Genomic DNA, 27,686 nt, shown 5'->3' on the forward strand with positions numbered 1-27,686 from the left:
TGAGTTAGAGAGAGAGACACAGAGAGACTGTGTTAAGTTTGGACTCTCTCCTGTGAGTGTGTGTCCTCTGCGCTGATCACAATGAAGCTGTGTTTAATCCTCGTCTGCGCAGCTCTGCTCTACACTGTGTCTGCAGGTGAGAACATTAATATTATTTATATAATATTTGTTACAGTGTAATTACTGTAGTTGAGTGTAACTAGAAGGAGCTGGATTTGGCTCATTATTTATAATTATTATAGAGTGTAGTGTTTATTTCTCTGTATTTTACTGTACATCACCATCACATTAAGACTGACACTTATAAAACTGCACTCAAACATTAAAACAGAGAAAAAAGAATAAAAATAAAAGTGAAGTAGGAAAACATTAACATGCATCTAATATAAATAAATAGATTTATTTATTTATTGTAGACATTATATTTTAATCCAGGCTCCATCTTTTACTGAAAATAAACATTAACATGTAAACACTGTGCTGAATAGAATATAGACTTACATTGTGCCATTTTCTGTATTCAGGGAGAAAGTGAACTATCTTCCTTTTGAAGAACCCTTTTCCAGAAAAGTCACAACATTTTTTAGAAACGCAGCAAATTCATGACTCTGTGATGTGTTCATTCTCTTAAAGCTTTATTTAACTGATACAGCACAAATAAAATATTTCCAATATTTCACCAAACACCTTGATTTCAGAAAGTAACTTAGTATTTACTCTTTAAATCATTTAAAATTTGAAGCCTGAAACACACTCCAGAAAGTTGAGACTGAGGTGAGTTTACCACTGTGTTACCTCACCTTTCCTTTTTATTACACTGTTTAGTCATTTGAGAATTGAGGATTCCTATTTTAAAGTTTCTCTATCTGAAGTCTCCTTTTGGCTCATTCTCACTTGATACAAGATGTCAGCTGCTCAACAGTCAGTGGCTGTGTTTCCTGATTCTTGTTTTCATGATGACCATAGGAGACAGATCTAAATCACAGACAGGTCAGTCCTGCACAACATTTTTGTAACAGGTTTTTGTAGCATGTACAAAATGAGGCCTGGCTTTTTCCTGCTGAAATAACCCTGGACTTACCAGGGGTTCGTTTCCCAAAAGCATAGTTTCTAACTACGTTAGCAGCTTACATAGTTGGAACGATGCAGTTGCGACGCAAGTGTTTCTCAAAACAGTCGTTGGAACTCTCAGAGTAACTTAGTTGGTAACATAGTCCGAACCATCGTTAAATGACACAGGTCTTTCTCAAAATCGTAGTTCCACCACACGTTCACAACACTGTCGTTAAGTTGTTGGTTAGAAGCTTAGAAGCTTGGTGACTACGTCATTGATGATGGAAGACAAAGTAGAATTAGAGTACTGTATAGTGTGTGTGTGTGTATATATATATATATATATATATATATATATATATATATATATATATATATATATATATATATACACACGCACACAAATCATAAATAAAATAATATAATGTTTACATAAGATTTAATACAGAAATTAGGGCAGTTTTAAACTTTTAAATAAAAAAATAGCCTACACCTAAATTAAATATTATTATTATTATTATTAATGTTTATAATGTTTAGATTTCAATTAATTTTATAATGTACTGTAGATAGTTCTATATGGCAACATTTGGAAAGGTTTCTATGCGGCACAAAAAAGTGTTCTTCTATTACTATGATTTCAAGCTTGTTACAATAAAGGAACTGTTTATGGTGCCGTACAGAAGCGTTTTCTACAAGGTACTCTATAGAACCCTCTATAGATCAAATCAAATCAAATCAAATTTATTTGTATAGCGCCTTTTACAACTGACGTTGTCACAAAGCAGCTTCACAGTTTCAGAACAGAACATTTAAATCAAAGCCCAATGCAAGCAAGCCGAAGGCGACAGTGGCAAGGAAAAACTCCCTCGAGGCTGGAGGAAGAAACCTTGGGAGGAACCAAGACTCACAAAGGGGACCCATCCTCCTCTGATCAAACTATAGATTGAATTTTAAATGATCAGTAATGAAATGTCATTATGCTACATAATAATAATAATAATAATAATAAGGTGAGCAGCTGGTCTGGTCTGGTCTGGTCTGGTCTGGTCTGCAGGAGAATCCAGCAAACAATCTTCCATCAGTAGGCCACCATTCTCTCAGAAAACAGTAAAACAGTAAAGGGAAGCAGTTAGTTTAGTTGAGTGCAGCAGAGAATAAGAGCATGTGAATATTTTCTTTAGTGTAGTGACAGATCAGACTGTAACAGACTGGGAGTAGGGGAAACCAGAAGGAGCTCAGGCAAAGACATCCTTTCGCTCCAAGCAAGAGAAATTGTGAGCACATCATCCAGGTTTACCCTGATTCTCCATGTCTATGAGTTCCTGAAATGACAACCTTAAACTAGACAGAGGTTAGTTGCCAAAGGCTAAACTGAACAAGTGTGTTTTGAGCCTAGACTTAAACATAGCGACTGTGTATGCGTCCCGAACACTAGCTGGAAGATTGTTCCAGAGCTTTCCCCCCCGCTGAAGTCTTATGAATTCTGAGTACTAGTAAGAGGCCGGCGCCCTGAGATCTGAGTAATCTTGGTGGTTCATAGTGTGTGATGAGGTCTTGCAAGTATTCAGGGGCGAGACCATGTATGGATTTATACGTGAGTAAAAGAATTTTGTAATCAATACGGAATTTAACTGGAAGCCAGTGAAGGGCCGATAAGACTGGGCTGATATGATCAAATTTTCTAGTTTTAGTGAGGACCCTGGCTGCAGCATTTTGAATTAACTGGAGTTTACTCAAGTTTCTGCTGGAGCATCCTGATAAAAGTGCATTGCAATAATCTAATCTTGATGTAATAAAAGCGTGAACTAATTTTTCCGCATCTGGGAGGGATAAGGAATTTCTGAACTTAGCGAGGTTCCGAAGATGTAGGAAAGCTGTTCTTGTAATGTTACCTATATGCTGATCAAATGATAGATCTGAATCAATTATAACACCCAGATTTTTAGCTGATGAGCTCGGGAGAACAGGGAAGTCAAATGATACCTTATTTATAGCAGGTTTTGGACCTAGAAGGAGAACCTCGGTTTTGTCGCTGTTTAGCAGAAGGAAATTGTATGACATCCAATGCTTCACTTCTTTAACACAGTCCTCCATTTTCTTTAGTGTAGGTTTGTCATCTGGTTTGGCTGATATGTATAACTGTGTGTCATCTGCGTAACTGTGGAAGGTAATGCCATGCCTGCTAATAACTCTGCCCAGTGGCAGCATGTATAATATGAATAGTAAAGGTCCTAAAATGGAGCCTTGGGGAACTCCAAATCTCATTTTTGTATGAGTAGAAGAAACATTATTTACGTTTACAAACTGATTGCGATCTGTGAGGTAAGACTTAAACCATGATAGGGCTGTTCCTGTTATTCCAACCATGTTTTTTAATCGTTCTAGCAGAATAGTATGATCAATTGTATCGAAAGCTGCACTGAGGTCTAGTAGAACTAGCATGGATACGCAGCCTCGATCAGAGGCGAGAAGAAGGTCGTTTGTTATCTTAACTAAAGCTGTTTCGGTGCTATGGTGTGGCCTAAAACCAGATTGAAATTTTTCATATATGTTATTCTTATGCAAGTATGAACTAAGTTGTTGGGCCACAACTTTTTCTAAGATCTTAGATATGAAGGGAAGGTTAGAGATGGGTCTGTAATTGGATAGTACACTAGGATCAAGATTCGGTTTTTTGATCAGGGGTTTAATAACTGCTAGTTTAAATGCTTTGGGTATGTGACCCAGTCTAAGGGACGAATTTATGATTGTTAAGATGGGATTGATTATGACTGGTAATACTTCTTTAAATAGTTTTGTTGGTATTGCATCAAGTGTGCAGGTCGTACAATTTGACGAGTAGATGATTTTCTCCAGTTCTAGCTGTGGTAGTGGGTCAAAGTCCTCTAGTCTTTCTTCTATGTTTTGTTCTATATCATCCACACCAGATGACAGACAGGCTGGATTTAGTAATATGGTATTTATTGTTTGTCTAATATTTTCAATCTTATTGTTAAAAAAGTCCATAAAAGCTTTGCTGGTGTGAATGGCTGGGATCTGTGGATCAGTAGCTGCCCGATTGTTTGTAAGTTTAGAGATTACATTAAAGAGTGCTCTAGGATTGTGTTTATTATTTTCAATCAGTGAGGACAGATGTGCTGAATGTGCATTGACGAGTGCCCTTCTATATTGGATAAGGCTGTCTTTCCAGGCACAGTGAAATACTTCCAGTTTAGTCGACCGCCATTTACGCTCTAATTTCCTTACGGTTTGTTTTAGGGTGAGTGTTTCTTCATTATACCAGGGAGCGAGTTTTTTCTGTTGTAGCTTTTTACGCTTAAGCGGTGCTACACTATCTAAAGTTGATAGAAGAGTGTTATCTAAGTAGTCCGTTAGTCTGTCCAGCTCCAGTGGGTCTGCTGGACTACTGACTGAGGTCAATAAATCAGTGATGTTTTCAGTAAATTTAGGGGCTGTAGATGGGGTTAGTGAGCGCTTTATATAATAATGTGGGCATGCACATTTTTTAATATCTAAACTCAATTCATATGAAATTAGGTAGTGGTCTGAGACTGTGGAAGACTGAGGGAGAATATTTAGGTTTTTTATGTTCGTGCCCAGGGTCAAAACCAAGTCTAGTGTGTGATTACAATAATGAGTAGGACCTGATACATTTTGTGTGAAACCAACAGAATCTATGATTGATGTGAACGCCTTTTTTAGGGGATCATCACTTTTCTCAAAATGAATGTTAAAGTCTCCTACAATTATTAACTTATCACAGGACACTGCTAAATTAGCAGCTAGTTCACCAAAATCTTTTATAAATTCTGAATAGGGCCCTGGTGGTCTATAAATGTTTAATAAGGAGATAGTGTTCTTATTTGTGGCGAGGTTAATTATGTTAATGTACATAACTTCGAAGGAAGTACAGTTGTAACCATGTTTTTGGTTAATAATTAAATTATTTTTGTAAATTATACATAATCCACCCCCTTTGCCTGTCATTCTGGGGCTGTGTACATATTTATAGCCTGTAGGAGTGGCTTGATTTAGTGCTAAATATTCATCATTTCTGACCCAAGTTTCACTAAGGCATAAAACATCAAGTTTCTGATCCATTATTATTTCATGTATAATGACTGCTTTAGAGTTAAGTGCTCTTATATTGAGTAGGCCAAACTTTAGGTCTGTGGGGATGATACTACCCCATTTTAACTTTATTTACACCTTACACAGTGATTACACAGGGGTTGTACAAACAATGAACCTTAGAAGATAGCGGGTGTGTGTTTTAGTTTTTCATGTGTTTATCTAAATTTAAAATCCTGTTTATGTACAAACTTTTAAATGAATGTTTATTAAAACAAAATAAAAACATATAATCCACTCTCAAAGTAAATAAACCACTGACTCATTAATGTGATAAGATTTTATATTCTTTAATCAGTTTAGAGCCATATATGATTCAATCAAATGCCCTATGTTTATATTCAGGTTTATTCCAGTGTAATGTATAACACCTTTAATAATGAATGTTGTCACAAAGCAGCTTTATTCTCATCTGTCGAAATGCAGCGGGGAAAGGCAGAGGTACAGATGCCGACAGTCAGTGACCGGGTGAATCGAGATCAGACTCGTGTTGTTTAAACACCGGCAGGAGGCGCTTATTACTTTATTATGAAACGTCACTTTTAACAGCGTCAGAGTGACTGCAGAGCGACGTAAAATACTTCGTCCCTAAAACACTACATATGGCCTTTTGAACCCCATTGTTGTAATGGCGGGAAAAGAAGCGGGTTTTTTAAAAAATACATATATTACTGCGTGATTTATTTCCTGTATTTTCTCTCTCTCTCTCTCTCTCTCTCTCTCTCTCTCTCTAGTGAAACACCGGGATCTCGCATTAAAGCTCTGCTCGGACTCAGAGAGAGAGTATATCTATGGACTCGATGGAGAAGAAGTGTGGCACGCTGATTTCAGTTTGGGGAAAGGAGTGGACACTCTGCCGCAGTTCGCAGATCCGTCCTCCTATGTAGAAGGAACCTATGAGGCGGCTGTTGCTGATACAGAAGCCTGCAGAGGCAACTTGGATATTATTTTAAAAGCTACTAAAAACCCCGCGATACCAAAAGGTGAGAAATGAGCACGACTACAACACAGTGCACTCACAACTGAGCGAAATACACCAGGGACCCTGTGCCAAGTAGATATCTAAAATTAATATCTTTAAAAATACCAGAAATCCCTGTGTAAGAGGCTTTCTCCACTTCACTGATGTTGTTCTGGAGCTTCTGCAATCTACAGTAACCGTAATTATCAAACACTTAAAAATATATTATTTAGAGATTCTATTTAAGAGGCTATGAGGACACGTGTTTGATCTCTCGCTTTCATTCCTTATTTACACGTTACAGCCACGTTTTTAGACTAAAACATTAACAGCTCTGGTGGAGGAGGGACTGAATATAGGCACAGTTTTGAATCCGAAGGGACTCCATTCGTTTTTATCTGAGCGAAGGCGCAGTGAATTCATCTGGAGACGGGACTCTGGGCTCGTGCTGTGCGTGTGTTTGAGCTGCGGCCAAAATCACATCTCATTCTCAAGCAAATGATTCAATAAAATCCGATTGATCCGCTATTGTCAAGTTTTCCCCAATAATGAATGTTTTAAACAAATGAACAAAACCATAAAAAATAAGCACGGTGTGTGGAGTATTACACCTCTCTGCGCCAGTGTAAATCTGCTTCTTTATTTGTAATTATATGATTAATTTAGCTGATGATTATTATTTATTATTATTTAGATTATTTATTTTTTTATTTAATTATTTAGTGGTAAATGAGTACTAGACACTATGTATGTTTCACATTTTTACTGCATATGCTCTTTGAAATTCTAATTTCTTCACAGCATTGTGCAAAAGCAAAGTACAAACTTATTTACAACAAAAATAAGAAACATAGGGTTGTGCACAACTGTAAACAATATTGAGTTACGTACTGGAACTGAATAGGAACATACACAGTACTGTAAATCATTCTCACACATCCATACGTTCCTGTCTGTCTGGCCACATGTTTGCATCGACATCACAGTGAATATCATCCCTGGCAACGCAGCAAGGAATGTATTTCCTTGAGTGGTGAATCCACCCTCTGCAGGACTCTGCTGCGATGTCATCACATGCTGCATCCATGGCCACTATCAGGGCCATTTGGGTCTGTGAATGCCGGTCATATACCTTCCACCTCCAGGCAGAGAACAGCTCCTCTATTGGATTAAGGAATGGGGAGTAGGGAGGGAGATATTCCACCAGAATCCTTTCATGTGCTGCAAACCACTGTCTGTCCAAATCTGAGTGGTGAAAACGCACATTATCCCAACAAAGTTGTTCAGATGGTCTCCATTTAGACCCCTCTCATTCTCAGGGATTATGTTCCTGTAAAGTGTGTCTAAAAAAGTCAGCAAATGTTGTGTGTTGTATGGACCAAGATGAGGGATATGGGTGAGGATGTTGTTTTCTGTAGCCCTAATTTCATCAGGAATCTGCCTATGTACTTGGCCTCTTCTTCCTCTTCCCCTGGTTTGTCCCCTTCCCCTTCCTCCACACATCCTCACTCCTCTTCCACGACGCTGACCTTCCATTTCTGTGTCACTGTGTTGACAAAATAGTACACACTGTGTCCTGCTTGGTTCATATATGCTTGCCAATTGAGGGTTCATGGGATTCAGCTTTGAGTGACTGTGGAGAAGTGGCTTATCATTGGTTACAAACACTCCTCATCAGTGAAATGCTGAGGTTCATCTGAGAGGAATTGTTCAATTTGGAAGACATCTTCAGATAAAAATGATAAAAAAAAATGCAATTGATTTGCACGATGGCTTTTGACGACTAGTTCAACATTGTTGTATGTAATGATTCAAACAGTGAAATGAGGACTGTTAGAGTCACAGGGAAAGACTATTCAGCATTCACAAGTATAGTTCATTCTGACTGATATAAGTAAATGATAATGTTATAAAACAGTAGAGAATTGTCTGGAAGCAATTGATGCATGTCCAAAAGCATTGGCAGTTTGTTTTGGACGGAATGAGAAACTGCTGCTATGATGTGCACAAATGACTCTATCTTGTGGAGGTTAAACTAACATTTATGATGAGCCAATGGGAAGGCACCTCTGAGAAAACCCGCCTACGCGAGAGCTTTGTGCTAAAACTGCTTGCAAAACTCAAGGATCAGGCGCATAAAACTGAGAGCGCCCACGCAGAACTCAGAGCTCACGCACTACAGTCAAGGAGCACAAACTCCAGAGCTAGATATTTTGTTTTCAAGTTATAAGTTTTACTTTTGAGATTAATTTTTATTGTGATTAATTTTTTTGGCACAAATCTGATTCCATAGCTAATCAGCATATATTTGCATGTTGTTTAGCCTGAAAATGTAAAGCGGACTTTGAAAAGGTAAAGTGGAAAATGAAAAAGGAATTGGCAGTAGGTTTTTCGTTTTCATTTTCTATTCGTCAGTGAAAATGCCTCACAGTTGAAAACTGAATCTTAAACCGTCACTTTGACTTTTATTTTTTTATTTTAATTTTGTCACATTATTTGCATGCTGCAATTTAAAATAAAAAGCTTTTATTTTGTTTCGCCGAGCCCTGCTCAATATTACAGTGTTTTACTGATTTTTTTTTTCAATTTTATTTTGAAAATTGTTGAGATCTTACCATAATCTCTTATTCATATGTGGCTTCTTTGTATTTGTTTCTTTATTCATAAGTGTTTCTTTGAAAGTCTCTTTCTGACTGAAAATGAGGTCTGCTGTCCGTAAGCCACACAACACAACACAGACTGGTACTGCATTTCTGACCAGTTCATCGCAGCTTTTCTCTTTACACAGAAACAGGAGAGATCTCCAAACCACCAGCCACAACCACCAGAGAGTGAGTGGTTTGATCAATATTTTAACCAAATCTCCATTACACACAGCACTGTTTTTCAATAAGACCTTTATGGAAATGTAAACATTTCTACTAAAACGCCCTGTCTTTAATCAAGTATATATTACTTTTGGTTAAATAAATGTAAATACTTGTGTTTAAAGAGACGTCACCATTAAAAAAAAAAAGTTTTGTGCAAAAGGATTGAGTGTCATTCAGCAGTGTCTTCAGTTTTGTAGTTTGTTATGAACAGAGGGGCTTTCCATGATCATACTCAAAATATTAATGATCATATGAAATATTATATTATTACTATATTAATTATTTAATTATTATCATGAACTGGATGACATTTATCTCTACGTTAAGTTAAAAAGAGCTTTTTCCAGAACTTCAGCATGTTTTAAAAAAAAAAACACTGTACCGAAATGACACTTGTTTACATGAGAAAACGGTCAGATCATGAATAAAACGTATTTAAACAGAACAGGTTATTTTTTAACGTTACTAAACACAAATACCTTTGTATATTTATGAACCAGAATAATGTGGTACAGGGTACAGTGGGGAACCCATCATTTATGTAGAAATACATTTCTGTAAGCATCTGATTATAAAACGATGCAGTGTGTAGTGGAGGCCAAGGTGTCTTGTCTAAAATTAGTGAAACATAAAAAATGCACTTGTGGCTTTATCATCCAGATTTGCCCTGATTTGATGTAAAGTTAAAGTTAAACAGAGACGCTGTGACGCTGAGTCAGTATTTATCCAGTTTAACACTGCGTTCACTCTCTGTGGGAGTTTACTTTCCTGAGAAACCCGCTGGTTGTCCTCTGGCCTAGATTCGTATTTTTGCGATATGAATTTTTTAGACTTAGAATTTTTATAATCAGATTTTTTATTTAAATTTTTCTAATCTGAATATTTCACCACCTCAAAATGTAAAGTTTATCAAATGACATACAAAAATAATTAAAATATAATATATTCAGATTCAAATACTTATGTCATTGATTTAACTCCATAAAGTGTATATTTAACGAAAACTGTTTGGAGAACTCAATTGTCACACCTTCGTCATGTCATCTGTTTTTCCGGCCATGTGCTGAGAGAGAGAGCACATGGCTATGTTTTGTTTATGTCCTTGTCTCCGCCCTCGTCCCGCCTCCTCGTCCGTGTCATGTGTTAACCCGTCCTCATTATCTGTCCAGGTGTGTCTCGTTTGTGTCTGTATTTAAGCCCTATTGTGTCACATCCTCTTGTTCGTACATTTCTCATTTCACATTTCTCATGTCTCTAGTCGGTCGTGTTTTCTTGTCTGTCCGTCTGTCTCCACAGCTTCTCCCCGTCTCTTTTCCTTTGTCGTTGTTTTCGCTTTTTGTCCGTCTGTCACGCTTACCCTGTCTAGTTACCCGTGTTTATTTAGCCTGCTTTGCTCCGTTTGTTTTCGTTCTGTTTAAGTCTCGTTTTGTTATAATCCTTTATTAAATATACTGTGTTTTAGCGAGTGCGTCCGCCTCCCTCAATCCGCCACTCGCTCCTGACAGAATGTACGACCACCAGGACGCAGCTAGCACAGAAAATATGTTCGACAGGGCTGCAATATGGAGTAGCCGGCTCCGGCAGATACACGCCAGCGTTAATCAACGCCTACAGGAGGAGGCAGCTCATGAATCGAGTGATTACGCCAGCGCGAGTCATAAGAGTCGGCGGAAGAAGCGTGCTGGAGCCCCCCCCCTCGCTGGAGGATTACCCCCTCAGGTCCGGGGAAATTTTTGGGGGGGCGTTAAGGGTAGGGGCTGTTAGCCTCACCTCCGTAGCTCTGAGGTCAGAGGCTAACAGGGGCGCACCTCGAGGGGATCTAATGGGTGCGCCTGTGAAACCCCCTAAACCCTTTACAGCTCCAGCGCGAGCCCGGCGAGCAGCACAAACTCCTGTCCTTGTAAAAGCGGCGCCAACGGCCGCGCCTGTCTTCATTAACGCGGCGCCTCCAGCCGCGCCTGTCCTCGAGAGCGCGGCACCTCCAGCCGTGCCTTTCTCCGAGAGCGCGGCGTCAACGGCCGTTCCGGTCTCCTTGAAAGCGGCGTCTCCAGCCGCTTCTGTCTTCGTAAACGCGGCTCCTCCTGCCGCGCCTGTCTTCGTTAACGCGGCGCCTCCTGCCGCGCCTGTCTTCGTTAACGCGGCGCCTCCTGCCGCTCCTGTCTTAATGAACGCCGCGCCAACGGCCGCGCCTGTCTTCATTAACGCGGCGCCTCCGGCCGCGCCTAGCTTTGTGAACGACGTCGCAGATTCCTCTGCCTCCGTGGACGTCGTCGCACTTTCTCCAGTCTCTGTGGACGACGTCGCAGACTCCTCTGCCTCCGTGGACGTCGTCGCACTTTCTCCAGTCTCCGTGGACGACGTCGCAGACTCCTCTGCCTCAGTGGACGACGTCGCAGTTTCTCCTGCCTCAGTGGACGACGTCGCAGTTTCTCCTGCCTCCGTGGACGACGTCGCAGGTTCCCCTGCCTCCGTGGACGACGTCGCAGGTTCCCTTGCCTCCGTGGACGACGTCACAGTTTCCCCTGCCTCCATGGACGACGTCACTGCAGGCTTCCCTGCCTCCGTGGACGACGTCGCAGGTCCCCCTGCCTCCGTGGACGACGTCGCAGGTCCCCCTGCCTCCGTGGACGACGTCGCAGGTCCCCCTGCCTCCGTGGACGACGTCGCAGGTCCCCCTGCCTCCGTGGACGACGTCGCAGGTCCCCCTGCCTCCGTGGACGACGTCGCAGGTCCCCCTGCCTCCGTGGACAACGTCGCAGGTCCCCCTGCCTCCGTGAAAGACGTCGCAGGGCCTTCTGTCTCCGTAATGGCGGCACCCGCCGCTCCTGTCCCCGTGACTGTGGCTACGGCCGCTCCTGTCCCCGTGACTGTGGCTACGGCCGCTCCTGTCCCCGTGACTGTGGCTACGGCCGCTCCTGTCCATGTCCGTAGGTCGGCCCGAAGGACTTCAGGGCCGATCCCCAGAACTGTGCCCAGGCTGGTTCCTCAGACTGCCCCACAGACATTAGCCAGTCCGGGGCACCCCCCTGTTATATTGGTTCCCCTGTCTGTCCCTGTCCTGGTTCCTGTCTCTGTCCTTGTTCCTGTGCCCGTGTCAGCCTTTGTCTCTGTCCCTGTCCCGGTCACTGTGTTTGTGTCAGTCCCTGTAAATGTTCTTGTACCTGTTCCCCTGCCAAGTCCAGTCCAGTCCCCTGTCAGCCCTGTTCAGTCTCTGTTTCAACCCCCTGTCTTGTCTCATGTTCAGTCCCCTGTTCTGTCACCTGTCCATGTCCAGCCTTCTGTCCCCAAACGTGTCCAGTCTCCGTATCCGTCCCACGTTCAGTCCCCTGTCTTGTCTCCAGTCCAGTCTCCCGTCAATTCCCATGTGTCCACTCCTGTCCTGTCCAGTCCGTTCTCATCTCTTGTTGCCCCCCTTTGTCAGTCTCCTGTCATGTCCCATGTCCCGTCTCGTATATTCGGTCCTGTCGTGTCCCCAGCTCCTGTGTCTGTTCCCGTCCTGTCCTGAGTCCTGTCTCCCTTGGTTCCTTGTCTTGTCTTAGTCTGTCTTGTTTTCCGTGCCCTCTCCTGTGCCAACTCCTGGGGGGTTTAGGTGTACGCGCCCCGGGAGTTGTGCGTTCATGGGGGGGGCATCTGTCATGTCATGCCTTCGTCATGTCATCTGTTTTTCCGGCCATGTGCTGAGAGAGAGAGCACATGGCTATGTTTTGTTTATGTCCTTGTCTCCGCCCTCGTCCCGCCTCCTCGTCCGTGTCATGTGTTAACCCGTCCTCATTATCTGTCCAGGTGTGTCTCGTTTGTGTCTGTATTTAAGCCCTATTGTGTCACGTCCTCTTGGTCGTACATTTCTCATTTCACATTTCTCATGTCTCTAGTCGGTCGTGTTTTCTTGTCTGTCCGTCTGTCTCCACAGCTTCTCCCCGTCTCTTTTCCTTTGTCGTTGTTTTCGCTTTTTGTCCGTCTGTCACGCTTACCCTGTCTAGTTACCCGTGTTTAATTTAGCCTGCTTTGCTCCGTTTGTTTTCGTTCTGTTTAAGTCTCGTTTTGTTATAATCCTTTATTAAATATACTGTGTTTTAGCGAGTGCGTCCGCCTCCCTCAATCCGCCCCTCGCTCCTGACATCAATTTTGCACACCCTGGTAAATCCAAGTTTTCCAATCCAATCCAAAAGTTTTTATGGAAGTATTTTACTAACAAATGTATTTTAGATAAAATAACAGGGTTGAATTAAAAAAAACATTGAATGAAGGCTTACTGAATTACCATGTCTTACATTTTTGTGTACATTTTTCATATTAATTCATTTATTTTCATACTTATAATTCAATTGACATTATTCCAGTGCTTTTAAAATTCAACTTTTAATGTTCAGGTGGCACAGTGGTGCAGCAGGGAGTGTTGCAGTCACACAGCTCCAGGATCCTTGAGGTTGTGGGTTTGATTCCCGCTCTGGGTGATTGTCTGTGAGGAGTGTGGTGTGTTCTCCCTGTGTCTGCGTGGGTTTCCTCCGGGTGATTGTCTGTGAGGAGTGTGGTGTGTTCTCCCTGTGTCTGCGTGGGTTTCCTCCGGGTGATTGTCTGTGAGGAGTGTGGTGTGTTCTCTCTGTGTCTGCGTGGGTTTCCTCCGGGTGATTGTCTGTGAGGAGTGTGGTGTGTTCTCTGTGTCTGCATGGGTTTCCTCCGGGTGACTGTCTGAGAGGAGTGTGGTGTGTTCTCCCTGTGTCTGCGTGGGTTTCCTCCGGGGATTGTCTGTGAGGAGTGTGGTGTGTTCTCTCTGTGTCTGCGTGGGTTTCCTTCGGGTGCTTCGGTTTCCTCCCACACTCCAAAAACACACTTTGGCCTTGCGCCCAATGATTCAAGGTAGGCTCTGAACCCACCGTGACCCTGAACTGGATAAGGGTTACAGATAATGAATGAATGAATGAATGAACTTTTAATATTCAACCTTTAAAATTTGACAATTAAAATTCAACAAAACTGAGAAACTGAATACTGGATAACGAGGCTGCGTCACAGTTTTCAGTTAAGGCGGTTAAACGGAAAAAGCCGATGTGTGAGGGAATCTTCTCTTCTGTGCCATCCATTTAGATGGCATCCACTGTTCCTTTAGGTACTGGATGCAAATGTACAATTTTAAAGGTCGAATTTTACAGGTTGAAATTTTTAAAAGTCTAAATTCTAAAATGAAATATGTCAACTGAATTATAAATATGAAATAAATGAATTAATATGAAAATTGCACACATAAAAATGTAAGGCATAGTAATTCAGTAAGCTTTAATTCAATATTTTTCATTCAGTTATTTTAATTTACTTTTGTCAGTAAAATACTTCCATAAAGTTCAAGGCAATCAGTACAAAGTGTGTTTGTTTAAAAAATTGGTTCATCAGAAAACACAGGAATTACATACAGCAAATTCGGTAAACACAGCACTGGTGTTGTGTGCTTTTTGCCATATGCTGAAGTTGTCTTAATTTTGTCTCTAAGAGGTGTTAAAAAGGTCTTAAAATCTTAAATTTAATTTGTACCTTTTGAACAAAAAGCTGATGAATAAGAAGCTTTTTTAGCGTCTTATTACAGAGAGATTACAGATGAGAGTGGAAGATAATATAAGACTGTTTGAAGGTGTATGATGCCCTAAATTAACTACCTTAAAGTCCAGAAGCACTTCTCTGATATCACTGCAGACCAGAAGCAGTCACCACTGAAATGGGATTCACCCTAATTTGTGAGATTGGGCCCCACACCTACAAAAACCACAGTTCCACCTACTGGTGGCTTGTTCGCATGCTTACCACATTTGTGGATGGTCAGCTACATTTGAATGTGGATTTGGTGAAATGTGAAAGGAAAAAACATATATAATAATAAACAATACACAAAGCTTTTTCTGCAACATGCTGCCATCCAGACATAGTCTTTTTCAGGGAAGGCCTTGTTTGTTTGTTTCAGTAAGATGAGGTCAGTGCACATTCTGCATGGATCACAACAGCATGGCTAATTAGTAAAAGAGTCCGGGAGCTAAACTTATCCAGTCCTGTCCCCTGCTGAGTATAACTGGGTGTTTATGAAACAGAAACACTGCAACGGAGCCCTGAGCTGTGTAGCAGCTGAAATCCTGTAACAAACAAGAATCAGAAAAGAGTTCACTTTCCAAACTACAGCACATGGTCTCCTCAGTTCCCAAATGCTCACAGAGTGCTGTTAAAGAGGAGCTGAGGAACACAGTGAAAAGACAACCCTGTTCCAACTTTTTTCCCCCAAAAGGGTTGCTGACATTAAATTCAAAATTTGCATACATTTTTTAAAAATCAATTAACTTTCTGAGTTTCAACATTTAAAATAGTCTTTTTTTTTGTAATATTTATAATTAATATTGGGTTTAGATTTACACATCACTGCATTGTGCTTTTATTTAGAATACAAATTGTATGACTGAATTATGTTAACAGTTCATAGTGCAATTTCTATTACATTTGATGTATTTATAAATTAGCTATGCATTATAAATGTGGTCATGAACATTATGCCTTCTTTAAAAGATCATAACTCTTTTTGGATGCGTTTATAGATTCTTAGACATAGTATTCATAGAAACTATTACCATAAATTTGTTTTCAAACCTTACATTTTTTATTATGATTTGGGTTTTAACTGAAAATAAGCCCAATATTGAATAATTATAGACATGGTTCATATTCTTGAATAATAAGCAATTGAATGAAAAGAGTTAATGATAACTCTGTAAAGAGGTTTGAAGATTACACCTATGTTGTGTTTTTAATTTGGAAATCTAAATGTTGATGAATTATTCATGAATAACTTTATTTCTAGTTGCCCCTCAGAGCTCCATCTACCCCAAGGATGAAGTGGAGCCGGGCTCTAAAAACACTCTCCTCTGTTTCATCACTGGATTCTATCCTCCACATGTGGAAGTGTCCTGGACCAGGAACAATGTGAATGTGACGAATGAAGCCAGTCTCAGCAGATATTACATTAACAGTGATGACACCTTTAACCTGATCTCTCATCTGAGCTTCACTCCAGAGGAGGGGGACATCTACTCCTGCAGTGTGCAGCACACAGCCCTGGACAGAGCACTGACCAAAACATGGGGTGAGATTTACACCTGTGTGTGTGTATATATATATATATATATATATATATATATATATATATATATATATATATATATATTTAAATGACGCACATGAATCCATCCTCCTCTGGTCAAAACTACTTATAGATTATTAATAAAACCTCACAATGCCACTGCATATGTCTGTTATACTCAGGTGTACTGATATAAGCATACTAGTTAATGGCAATACTACTACTAATAATAATAATCATAATAATAGGTAATAATAGCATTAATTTGAGGGTTTCTAATGACAGTCCATATAAACTTTAATGTAGTTTGTAATGGATACAGTAGATGAAGTGTGAACGACTGGTCTGGGGTGGGTAGCATGAGACTACTACAGTCACTCCTCCATCAGTGTCAGGTAGGACAGGTGGGCAGTCATTTACTCAGAGAAGAGTAGAGAGATGTAATTAGTTGTGTATTTGGATTTACAGAGTTCAGAGAATGTCAACATTTTCAGAATGTGGTCAGTGACTGCAGCAGATCTAACTGTAACACATTAATCGAGAAAATCACAGAAAACAGACAGTTAATGCGTTTTGGTGAATGAAACAGACGTCAGGGAGCTGCAGGAGGAGTTCATACAGAACCTTAAACTACCTAAAATAAATTACAAAAAGCATGTTTAGACCATGTTTACTGCTGGGGATGTGGAGGAGACATGGTGAGTAATTAACACTGTGATGAGAAGGGTTCAGGAAACAACCCCAAAATAAAGTTACTAACACTGCTTCCTTTGCAAAAGAACAATAATTTTAACTGTAGGTTTGATAACTGTAGACTCTTCACTTCCCAGCACTGACTGTTTAACAATACATGTGGAAGTGAAGGTGATTTTGATCCTTATATGTTTCATAAGTAAATCATTATAAAGCATGTGAACCAGGTGGAGGGCACTTATGGATTGTGCAGCTCAACTGGGGAATGTTTAATCAGAACTATTCCAGCTGTGTCTGCCAGGTGTGGAGAGAATCTAATATTAGACCCAGTCAGGGATTGTGTTCATGTTTATAATATCTTCAGCAAATCTTATGGATTAAGAACTTTCTAAACCCAGTGCACCCTGATATGCCCACAAATGTTTTCACAGGTCCTTTGTCCCAGTTAGTCTTAATTTTATATGAATTATCATGGTTAGAGGAAGTTTATTGGTTGATGTTAGTGTATGCTTATAGCTGCATAATCCACACAGCAACACGAATAGCAAAAATAATTTAAAAACTGATAGTTAATACAATGAAAACATAAATAAATTCTAAATGAATCAATGTTGTGGCGTTGGCAAAACAGGTGAGTACATTATTTTACTTTAAATTAAACAGAAACAAACAGCAAAAGCTAACCAACACTTCAGTAGACCAGGTAGAAGCTGGTCCCTTTCCGCGAGGGAAGGGCAAAACATCAGTCCTAGGCTCCCTAAAGGCCCACTCCATGTTTATGACTACTGCAAAAGAGGATATGTAGCTTCCCCTCCAGGAGCCCAGCTTCTCAGTGACACAATCCTCAGGGCAAAGTCTCATCCATTTCCTAAAATCGGGGAAAGCGAGGTCTCCTCTGTACCCTCTCAGAAAAAGTACTCTGTCAGGGTGGTACCCATTGGCTGTTGTTGTGGTGGTAGTGTCAAAGGTACATATTTATATTATATAGTAATTGTAGATCATAATATGTGTTGATTTCATACGCCCCGTTTCATCTCCAGGATTTTATTGTGTTCTTTTATTCTCCACAGTTGTATAATGAAAGATTACAGAGACCCCCCTCTCCTTCTGGAGAAGAGAATGTATTGAACCTTTAGGGAAAACAACTGGACTTTAACACCACTGCTGTACCTTTAAATGACCAATAATATATCTCTACTGTAATCTTTTTTCTAAGAGTGTACCTGCCACGCCCAGCTAGCAGAAAGTCCAATCCCACCAAACAGCTGTTATGGTTGGGCTCGAAGGACACATTTACCATATGCACCCAAATAAGACAAGTGATATTCATGGCACTTTACCCCAGTGGCTGATCACATGCCACAACTTTTCTTTCTCAAGTAATGTAATAATAATATCTCAGGCGATACTGCCATTGAACCATAAAAGCATGATGCAAGCAAGTAAACAAAGTAAACAAAACCTGCTCAACCCATATACACAGCCTTTGGCCAGCTGGGACTGGAGTTTGTGTCTGCAGACCTGTTGTTATTCTCTGCTGTCACCACAGCTTGCCTCTTAATAGATATGTTGCTGTGCCTTGCACCAAACTTCTCAATCACACTTCTCGCTCACTCAAACACTGTGATTACCGAGCTAGATTCTTCTTGTAGCTAGGCAACCATCCACCTGTGAGCTATATGCTGTTAAGCATCACCCCTTTCTCTCGCGAGAGTCCTTCACCCCGTGATTCAGAAGTTACTTAGTGCAGTAAACAATTCTCCGTATTAAAGCTCAGTGGAACATTACAATCATTTAGAAGTTGTAATTTCAAGGTAGAAATACTACACAGTTTTCCTTTAAGCCCTGCTGCATGTTCAGGACTAGGGGTATTCTGCCCTCACTTGAACAGCCTCTTCAGCTAGGCAGATAGATAAACTTGTCCAAACACTCTTAAATTTGAATTAGTTTATTGCTGTTGCCATTCGGTGGAAAAGTGCACCAGGAACTCAGTAAAACTACAACACACAAAGGTTCAATTGACGTGAACACACAATATACAATAGAGATAATATACTGTACAAACTCAATTGCAGAGGCCACACTTCACAGCCAGGAAGTTAATAAACACTCAAATTCACAACTTAAGCTTTCCAATAACAAATAGTCCACTAATATATAACTTTAGCATTTAAGAATAGCATCTACTTACAGACAATGCTTGGATTCATGATTACAGACAGGATGGATGAAGATGCATATCCACAGTAGGCATGTCTAATGTGTTGTACACTGTAATGGAAAAATGCAGGTTAACACTAATGAGTAATGATTAATAATAACTAATGACATAATATATATGGGGTTTGATTAATCTTGGTTGATTCTTACTAAATTATATAGGCCTTAGTGCTTGAAGGTAAAGGGACTTATTGCATTGTGTGGTTACGGTGACCTGTGGGAGGAATGCGCTGAGCAGATTAGAAGGACATTCTCACCATTTCTCCCTGGCAACTATAAAGTTGGAGATAATGAGGCACCAATAAGGAAATGTTTGGGTTAACTGAATGAGACATGCTGATGGTGTATGTGACTGAGGTCCTATATATGACTTGATTTTGTTCAATAAGGAGAGAGATTAGAGAGAATCTTTGACTCTGTGTCTTTGTTTCTCTGATATCTTCTCGGGCCTGAGAATCGGTCTTCCTTCCTGGTTGCACTTAGACAATTGCCGCAATTGCTGGGCTCGTTGTCCGGGATATCTTGTGTGTCTGGTGTCTTCCGAGCGGGGAAAAAAGGCGGATTGAAAAGAGCAAATCCAGCCATCCACCAGAACCCTCCAGAGTGGGGAGGTGTCTCTGTTTCGGGTCCACCGGCACCGCTGATATTGAACTTGGAACGGGACACCAGGAGGGAACACCGATTGAACCTTGGTAAGGTGTTGATGATTTTATGTTTCCAGAGCTGACGAGCTCCTAGGGCAGGACATTCTATTGAGTAAGGTGCCTTTAGAAAGAGTCCGCTAGAGAGGAACATACAGGTGATGTCAGGTTTGTTTCTATGGGATAACCAAGAGCAGTTTCTATGAGAGAAACAGAAAAAAAAAAAAAAAAAGAGACCTGGGGTTGGTATAATAAAAATATAGAATAATATATATAAGGGTTTTTTCTTTCAATTTTGATTAATTAATTCAATTACCTTGGGATTTATTTTAAAATACAATTATGGGGTGTTGTAAAAAAAAAAAAAAAAAAAAACTTCCAGAGCCGTTTGTAGCAGACCGGCAGGCGCTACAAATGTGGAAGGGAGAAGCAGATAAAAGAATTCAGAAAAAATAACAGAAATGCAAAGCAGAGAGAAGTTAATGAAGATGTTAAATCAAATGTTTGTGCTATTTCACCAATATCTAACCATTGTGCAAATGTTTGTGATGTTTGTGCTGTTCTTCCATGTACTCCTGTGCCTGTTCTGGCCCTTCCACCCCCTCCTGAGTACGGCCTATATCCGAAGATCAACTGGGACCTGGACGTGAATCCATATCGCCCAGTGCAGCCCTCAGCACCTCCTCCTCCTCCGCATTCACCTGCACTCTCTCCACCCGCCGAGACACAACCAACCGCTCAACAACAGCTGCAGACTCCGCCAAGGGACCCTCCCATCCAGGCAGCGCGAGAGATAAGGGCAAAGGAGGACGAGACTGATGAGGAAGCAGAGCCACTGTTCCCAGGCTCTTCCTCTCCAAACACGTTTGAGAGCATCACAGAGCCAAGCGTAAAGACCAAAGCCAGGAAAAGGGAGGTTACTAAGCATGGGACAACGACGAAGAGGACGAGATTCCCTGCCTAGTCGAGGCCATGAACCAGTTTAGCATGCCGATGCTTGATGTTCCGATGGGTAAGACCATCGGACAGGTGTTCAGACCATGGACTTTACAGATTACAGATCTACGCCTGTGTTGAAACCAACTGTTTAGATGTGTACGTGGGTCGATTGAAAGAGGTGGAAAAGTATGCAGCGCATGCAGAAAAACTCCTGAACGCCAAGAAAGAAAAACAACGACAAAAGGAGGAGCGCAAACTGGTTGATGCACAGCTGGCATTGTGGAAGCAGGCATCAGACCACAATCAAAGAGGTGAGGGACGGCGCGGAGGCTGAGGCAGAGGACGAGGACGCGGAAGAGGCCATGGCAATGCTGGTGGAGGTGCAGGGTGTTTCGTCTGTGGAAGCCCTGATCACTTCATAAGAGTGTCCCAACAGACATGGAGACCAGAGACAAGCCCTGCAAGCAATGGAGCCTTCCGACTGAGAGGAGGCCTTGGGGGTGGAGGAGCTGGACGGGGATGGAGTGCCTGGACGAACATCAGAAACTATAAGTGAACTTTTATTATTAACACAAACTAATGCTTACACAGCCATGCCTAGAATAACCATGACAGTGGCAGGGAGAGAGCTTAGTTTTTTAGTTGATTCAGGGGCCACTACATTCACTCTTAGAGCTTCACACTTCCCCGAAAAGCCTCAGCTTACATGGAAGGCGATAACATCAATAGGTGTATCAGGTACCAAAACCACAGAATTTGTCACAGAACTTTTAAAGTGTTCTTTACAAACAGGGGAAACTTTCTCACATGCATTTTTGTTTTCTAAGCTTGGCTTTATCAGCAGATTTACTGTCCACTGTTAAGTCTAGATTTCTGCAATCCACTGACCTCCTTACAGACTGAGTCGATGTCATGTCAGTAGAGGACCTTCATCGCAATGTGCACATGCACGAAGGGCCTGATGAAGATTTTGATAAAGGAATTTGATGGGTTTTAAGTGAAAAGCTAAAGCTTGTTTATCTCTAGTGGGGAAAATTGTCACTCCGTGGCTCAGATCGTCCTCTCACCCTCACAAAAGCAACTGTTTAAACTGTTTGTTCAAAAGAGAAGTATATTTTTGCATTCTGAGCCTCATATATCACTGTCTAAACTTCTTGAGGATGGGTGGAGAAATCTGGGTCCATGGCAGTGCAAGTGCACCTCCTTGAATGATTGGCGGGATCATGGAGGAGGTGTGAAAAAAAAATAAAAAAGTTCTGAAAGGGTGAAAAAATTCTGAAATGTTCCGCATCTAATACACAGCTGTGGTTCCTGTTTTCTCAATTGACATGAACACACACACAAACCAGAGCTGTGTATGGGTTTCGGTTCCTCCTGAGGAACTGGCTGCAGTCCCAGACTGCTGATATGCAAAGTGCAAATGAAGTTGGGGATGATGATATGCGCCCAACCTGTAATAGTTAATCCTAAAAGGGACTATCAACCGAAAAAGCCGCTCAAGCACGTCACTATTGAGGGCATCACATCAGTGTTCAATTTGCTTGTCACTGCTGGTGTGATTGTTCTCCGCCCTAAATCAGTGGTTCATATCCTAATTTATTTGGTGAAGAATAATAAACTCTAGTGCTTCAGGGGAATCTGGAGAGTGGAGATTTGTGTAAGACCTGCAGGCAGTAAATTCTGAGATTAATCCTGAGATTCATCCACCCTCCCCAGAAGTTCCAAATCAGCACATAGTCTTATCTGAGGTACCTGTTAAACCTGTTAACAGCAGTTTTTTGTGATTTTTGTGATTAATTTAGTGAATGGTTCTTCAGCATTCCGGTGCACCCAGAAATCCAGTACTGGTTTGCATTTTTATTTAAGGGTAAATTGGACATGGACCCTATTGCCTCAGGGTTATGCAGAATCACGGATCATTTCTAATGCAGCCCTTAAGGCTGATTTAAGGATTTATTTTCCAGGAGGCAGTGCACATTTGTTGGTGTGTTTGTCTGATGCTGAAGCATGTCATGAAGATAATGTTGCATTGTTGTGTTCTCATGGGGTTATTTATAATTAATATTAATATGCACAGGTGCATATTTCTCCAGCAAAACTGGCGATCCTAACTTCCAGAGATATCATGGTGTTAAAAAAAAAAAATTATGTTGGTGGTTCATCATGAGGTGTTAATGATTTTTGTTAGAACAGGAAACATGTCATTTGTCAGCTGCACGCTGGTTACTTGTTGCTTTGTTGCTTTAACTGCTGAATGTTACTACTCAGTGTTGCACAATTCCAGAGCCTGCTCCTTACACAGGATGATGGAGAGCCTCATGATTTTTGACAGCCATCTCTCAGGTCTGCTCCTGGAGATCTGTTTTAAAGTCTGATCTAAATTTGTTTGTTGATGGGTTAGCGTCCTATGACACTTGTGGAAAGAACCAAGTTGGCTGTTGTGTCTCTGCATGAGTGTTTGTGTTCTGGCAGGTTGCCAGGGTCATTCTCAGCTCAAGCAGCTGAATCGGTGGCTCTAACAGAAGCATGCAAACTGGCTGAGGGTAAGACTGTGAATATTTGGACTGACTCAAAATATGCATATTCCTGTGTGTTTGATTTTGGAATGATATGGTCCCACAGGAATTTTCTGACATCCACAGGGAAACACATTTCACATCACACATTGGTGGCAGCATTATTAAAAGCACTCCTGTTACCAAAAGCTGTTGCTGTGATTAAATGCCAGGCTCACACAAAAGACACTTCAGAAGTGGCACAAGGAAATGCTTTTGATGCAGATGAAGCAGCAAAAAAAAAAAAAAAGCAGCTGGTAATGACCTAATGTTTTATCTTTTCCAGAAATCCTGTGTTCCGGAGCCCCACCCTCTCACACTCTCACACACAGAACTAACCTCACAGGCCTCAGAGACAGAGCGTTCTGCTTGGCGCAAAGCAGGCTGATTTTTCAAGGACGGAATGTGGCAAGCTTTAGATGGTAGGCCTTGCCTACCCTCTGCTTATTTTCCCTATTTTGCAAAATTGTCTCATGGGAAAGATCATGCATCTAAAGGGACTATGGTATCTGCAGTACAGCGAATCTGGTACACAAGAGGGTTCACTATTTTTGCACAAAGGTTTTGTGAAAAATGTCTCATATGCGCCCAGCACAATGCAGCTCAAGGCATTAAAATAACACCAGGGGCACATCCTCCACCCAATGAGCCATTTGAACATTTACAGATGGATTTCATTGAACTCAACCAGTGTGAGGGGATAAGGTATTGTCTGGTGGTAGTGGATATGTTTTCTAAATGGGTTGAATGTTTCCCTACCAGCAAACAAGACGCTCAGGCAGTGGCCAAAGTTTTGATTCAGCACATTATTCCTCGTTGGGGTATTCCTCGACGCATTGTGAGTGACAATGGACAAGCTTTTATCAGCAGAGCACTCACTTAGCTAGAAGAGAAATTGGGCATTGATGTGAAATTACACTGTGCATATCATCCACAGAGTGCAGGGGCAGTCGAGAGAGAGAATGCAACAATCAAAAGCAAGCTTCAGAAATGTTGTGTAGAAACAGGGCTCAATTGGGTGCAGGCATTACCACTGGTTTTGATGTATATGCGGATGCGAGCCAGAACCAAAACTGGTTTAACACCTTTTGAAGTTTTGTTTGGCGGGCCACCGAGATGGGGTTTGGATCCACCAGGCCACGTGGACGACATGAGACTCTTGGAAGATCACATGTTGTCCTATTGTAAGAAATTACTAACAATTTTGCGTTCTGTTCACTCACAGGCAGCAGCAGCTTAGCCTAAACAATTGGAGGGGAAGCTACACTCTCTAGAACCAGGAGATTGGGTGGTGATAAAGAATCACAGGTGTAAGCACGGGAAGAATCAACGGTGGTTGGGGCCTTTCCAAGTCCTGCTCACTACTGAAACTGTGGTGAAGGTCGAGGGACGCGCACCCTGGATTGACGCGTCACACTGCAAAAAGGCACCAACCTTACAGAGGGACGACAGCGACACCGTGAAGCAAGAATGAAAGATTACCAACTGTTAATCATTTGGGTGATGTTGTTGGCACCGGCAGTGGCTGGGTCATTTCCAGGTTCAGGCTATCCCAGCGGCACCATACGGTCAGGTACAAATCTTTGGTATCAAAAAGCTAAATACGCTGTCACAACAGCCACAAATTCATCATGTTATGTCTGTATGGGGGCATGGGACATTCCAATTATCATGCCGTTTCCTTACAATGCTTCCACTTGTGCCAAATACATGAGAAAAATGCATCCACATCCATTAAAGATAGAATGCTTACTGCAGGGGAATAAAGGTAAAATGTGTATGGATGAAGACATCCTAGATCAGTCAATAAAGGGGGGCTTTGTGTCCTAGAGATTGTGCTCTAGCAGCTGGCTCCGAAACGTTCAACTATTCAGTTATATATCGTGAATGTCCCACATGGCTTAAGTCCTTCTTAAAGTTGTCCCCTACAGAGATGATTGAAAACCCAGATGATTATGTTGACAATTTGAACGCTCCATATGAGTGTTACACTAGAAACTTGTCAAAAGATGTAATGTGTGTCGTAGCAAACCGCTTGCGCCCCTGCGCGATAGAAGTGGGACATTTTCCAGGGCATTGCTCCATCATGTGGGTGGTTGATCAAAATTAAAGATTTTTCAACTGGGGTCTGATCACACAACTACATTTCATAACATGTATACTCTCTATCCCCCACACTACACGCTCCTGGTGACTCAATGGAGACCAAGGGCTGACATATTTTGGCGGTGTGGTGACGGAGGTTGTCTTAGATCGACCCTTCCTTCAAACTGGACAGGTACATGTGCTCTGGTTATGTTGGCGGAGATAAACACTTATCTTTCCTGAATCCAAATTGTCTAACCTTCCGACTAAAAAGGTGATTCACAGGGCGAAGAGAGATTTCTTGGGGGACCGTTTGATTTACTTAGATGCAATAGGCATACGACGTGGGGTCCCCGATGAATTTAAAGTAAGGAAACCCTATAGCAGCAGGTAACGGTTTGAGGGTAACGATGAACAAAAATGTGGATTGGATAAATTCCATATGGTATAATCAACAGCGTCTGGCTAATATGACCCGGGACACACTGAGAATTCTGGGGAAACAGTTGCATTACACTTCAAAAATGACATATCAGAACCGAATTGCCCTAGATATGGTTTTGGCTGAAAAGGGAGGTGTCTGTCACATGTTTGGTGATCGCTGCTGCACTTTCATTCCTAATCACACAGCAGCAAACGGGTCATTCACTGAGGCAATGAAAGAGTTAACAACTTTTACTGAGGAGTTGTATGAATTTTCAGGTGTAAATAATGACTGGATGGCATGGTTTGATTCCTATTTTGGTAAATGGGGAGCATTGGTGCCGAAGCTGGCTGTCGCGGTAATTATTTCTCTATTAGTAATAGCACTAATCGGATGTTGTATTACTCCCTGTATCAGAAGCCTGATCATCAAAATCATTGAACGAGCTGTTGGTATGCAATTCAGTATGGTGAGTGCAGATGTGTACATGGAGCTTGACCCTGCTGCCGAGAAAAATCCACTGGATGAGATGCCTCTTGAAATGCCCCAGTCACTCCATGCCTCATTTGATGAGGAGTAAATTTTTCCATTTATTTATTTTTTTATTTATTCACTTTTCATTTATTAATGCTGATTTCAGGTTGATTTTATGATTTTATAAGTTTAAATAATAATCTGACATGTAATCATATCACATGTAATCATTCAATATGTTTTTTTAAGTGCATGAGTTATGATGCCTAGACTGAAAGCTTAGCTAGTCTATGGTTGATGTTATCTTTTGCATTTTCTTTTAGCAATATTATGATTAAAGTTTTTAAATCATAAAAAGGGAGGAATGTAATGGAATAATGTAGGTTAACACTAATGAGTAATGATTAATAATAACTAATGACATAAAATATATGGGGTTTGATTAATCTTGGTTGATTCTTACTAAATTATATAGGCCTTAGTGCTTGAAGGTAAAGGGACTTATTGCATTGTGTGGTTACGGTGACCTGTGGGAGGAATGCGCTGAGCAGATTAGAAGGACATTCTCACCATTTCTCCTTAGCAAACTATAAAGTTGGAGATAATGAGGCACCAATAAGGGAATGTTTTGGTTAATGGAATGAGACATGCTGATGGTGTACGTGACTGAGGTCCTATATATGACTTGATTTTGTTCAATAAAGGAAGTGATTAGAGAGAATCTTTGACTCTGTGTCTTTGTTACTCTGATTTTTCCTTGGGCCTGAGAATCGGTCTTCCTTCCTGGTTGCACTTAGACAATTGCCGTAACATACACAATGTGCCTTTCTATAATAATAAAAAAAAATAAAATAAAATAAAATAAAATAAAAAAAACAAATGCCAGAACAAGAGGAGTACATAAACATAATTAATTAATATACTTGTGTGTGTGTGTGTGTGTGTTACAGATGTACAAGTGTCTCTGCCCGGTGTTGGAGCGTCTGTGTTCTGTGGAGTGGGGTTGGCTGGAGGACTCCTGGGAGTCGCTGTGGGAACTTTCTTCCTCATCAAAGGAAACAAATGTAACTGAGAATCAGACTCTAACTGTAAACTCATCACTGCAGGATCTGTGTGGATCAATCTGATGAGATCCTGTACCCTGTATTTTATCTTTAATTGTTCTATACTCTGTATTCATGTTTTATTTGCTCCTCTGCTTCAGTAAACTGAGATTTAAAAGCTGTTATTCTCTTTAATGTTGTGATGTATGATGATTATTCAGAATGTTTTGATTAACTTAGTAAACAGTGATAGAATCTGCCAACTGCATCAATGTTATATTGCTATTATTATTTTATTACTATACTATTTTATTTATTTTTTAACTTTTCTAAGAGCTTTTCTACTTGATGATTATAAAGAACCCAATTTCAAAGGTTAAATAAACAAATGTAAGATAAATGTGTTAAGCTTAAATATATACATCATGATCATTATTGTACTTTTCTTTTCTTCTGTTTAATTTTTTAACATCTTTAAGCTTA

General features: G+C 41.0%; 1 protein-coding gene across 3 annotated transcripts; it reads left to right on the forward strand.

Moving 5' to 3' along the window:
• Positions 1-48: 48 nt before the first annotated feature.
• On the forward strand, positions 49-27,601 carry LOC136666344 (H-2 class II histocompatibility antigen, A-U alpha chain-like). 3 transcript variants are annotated; one of them, XR_010795358.1, is made up of 5 exons: positions 49-136; positions 5,922-6,170; positions 15,851-16,132; positions 24,403-24,750; positions 27,111-27,245. XR_010795358.1 is itself a non-coding variant. In XM_066644462.1 (4 exons), the coding sequence occupies exons 1-4, from the start codon at positions 82-84 to the stop codon at positions 27,230-27,232; spliced, it is 708 nt and encodes a 235-aa protein (XP_066500559.1). In that variant the 5' UTR covers positions 49-81; the 3' UTR covers positions 27,233-27,601. The 3 variants fall into 3 exon arrangements, 2 of the variants coding, with proteins under 2 accessions (XP_066500559.1, XP_066500561.1); XM_066644462.1 differs by lacking the exon at positions 24,403-24,750 and having other exon boundaries at positions 27,111-27,601; XM_066644464.1 differs by lacking the exon at positions 27,111-27,245 and having other exon boundaries at positions 24,403-25,309.
• The last annotated feature ends 85 nt before the right edge of the window (positions 27,602-27,686 follow it).

The sequence above is a fragment of the Hoplias malabaricus genome, chromosome 14, assembly GCF_029633855.1.
Source record: "Hoplias malabaricus isolate fHopMal1 chromosome 14, fHopMal1.hap1, whole genome shotgun sequence".
NCBI classification, from domain to species: Eukaryota; Metazoa; Chordata; class Actinopteri; order Characiformes; family Erythrinidae; genus Hoplias; species Hoplias malabaricus.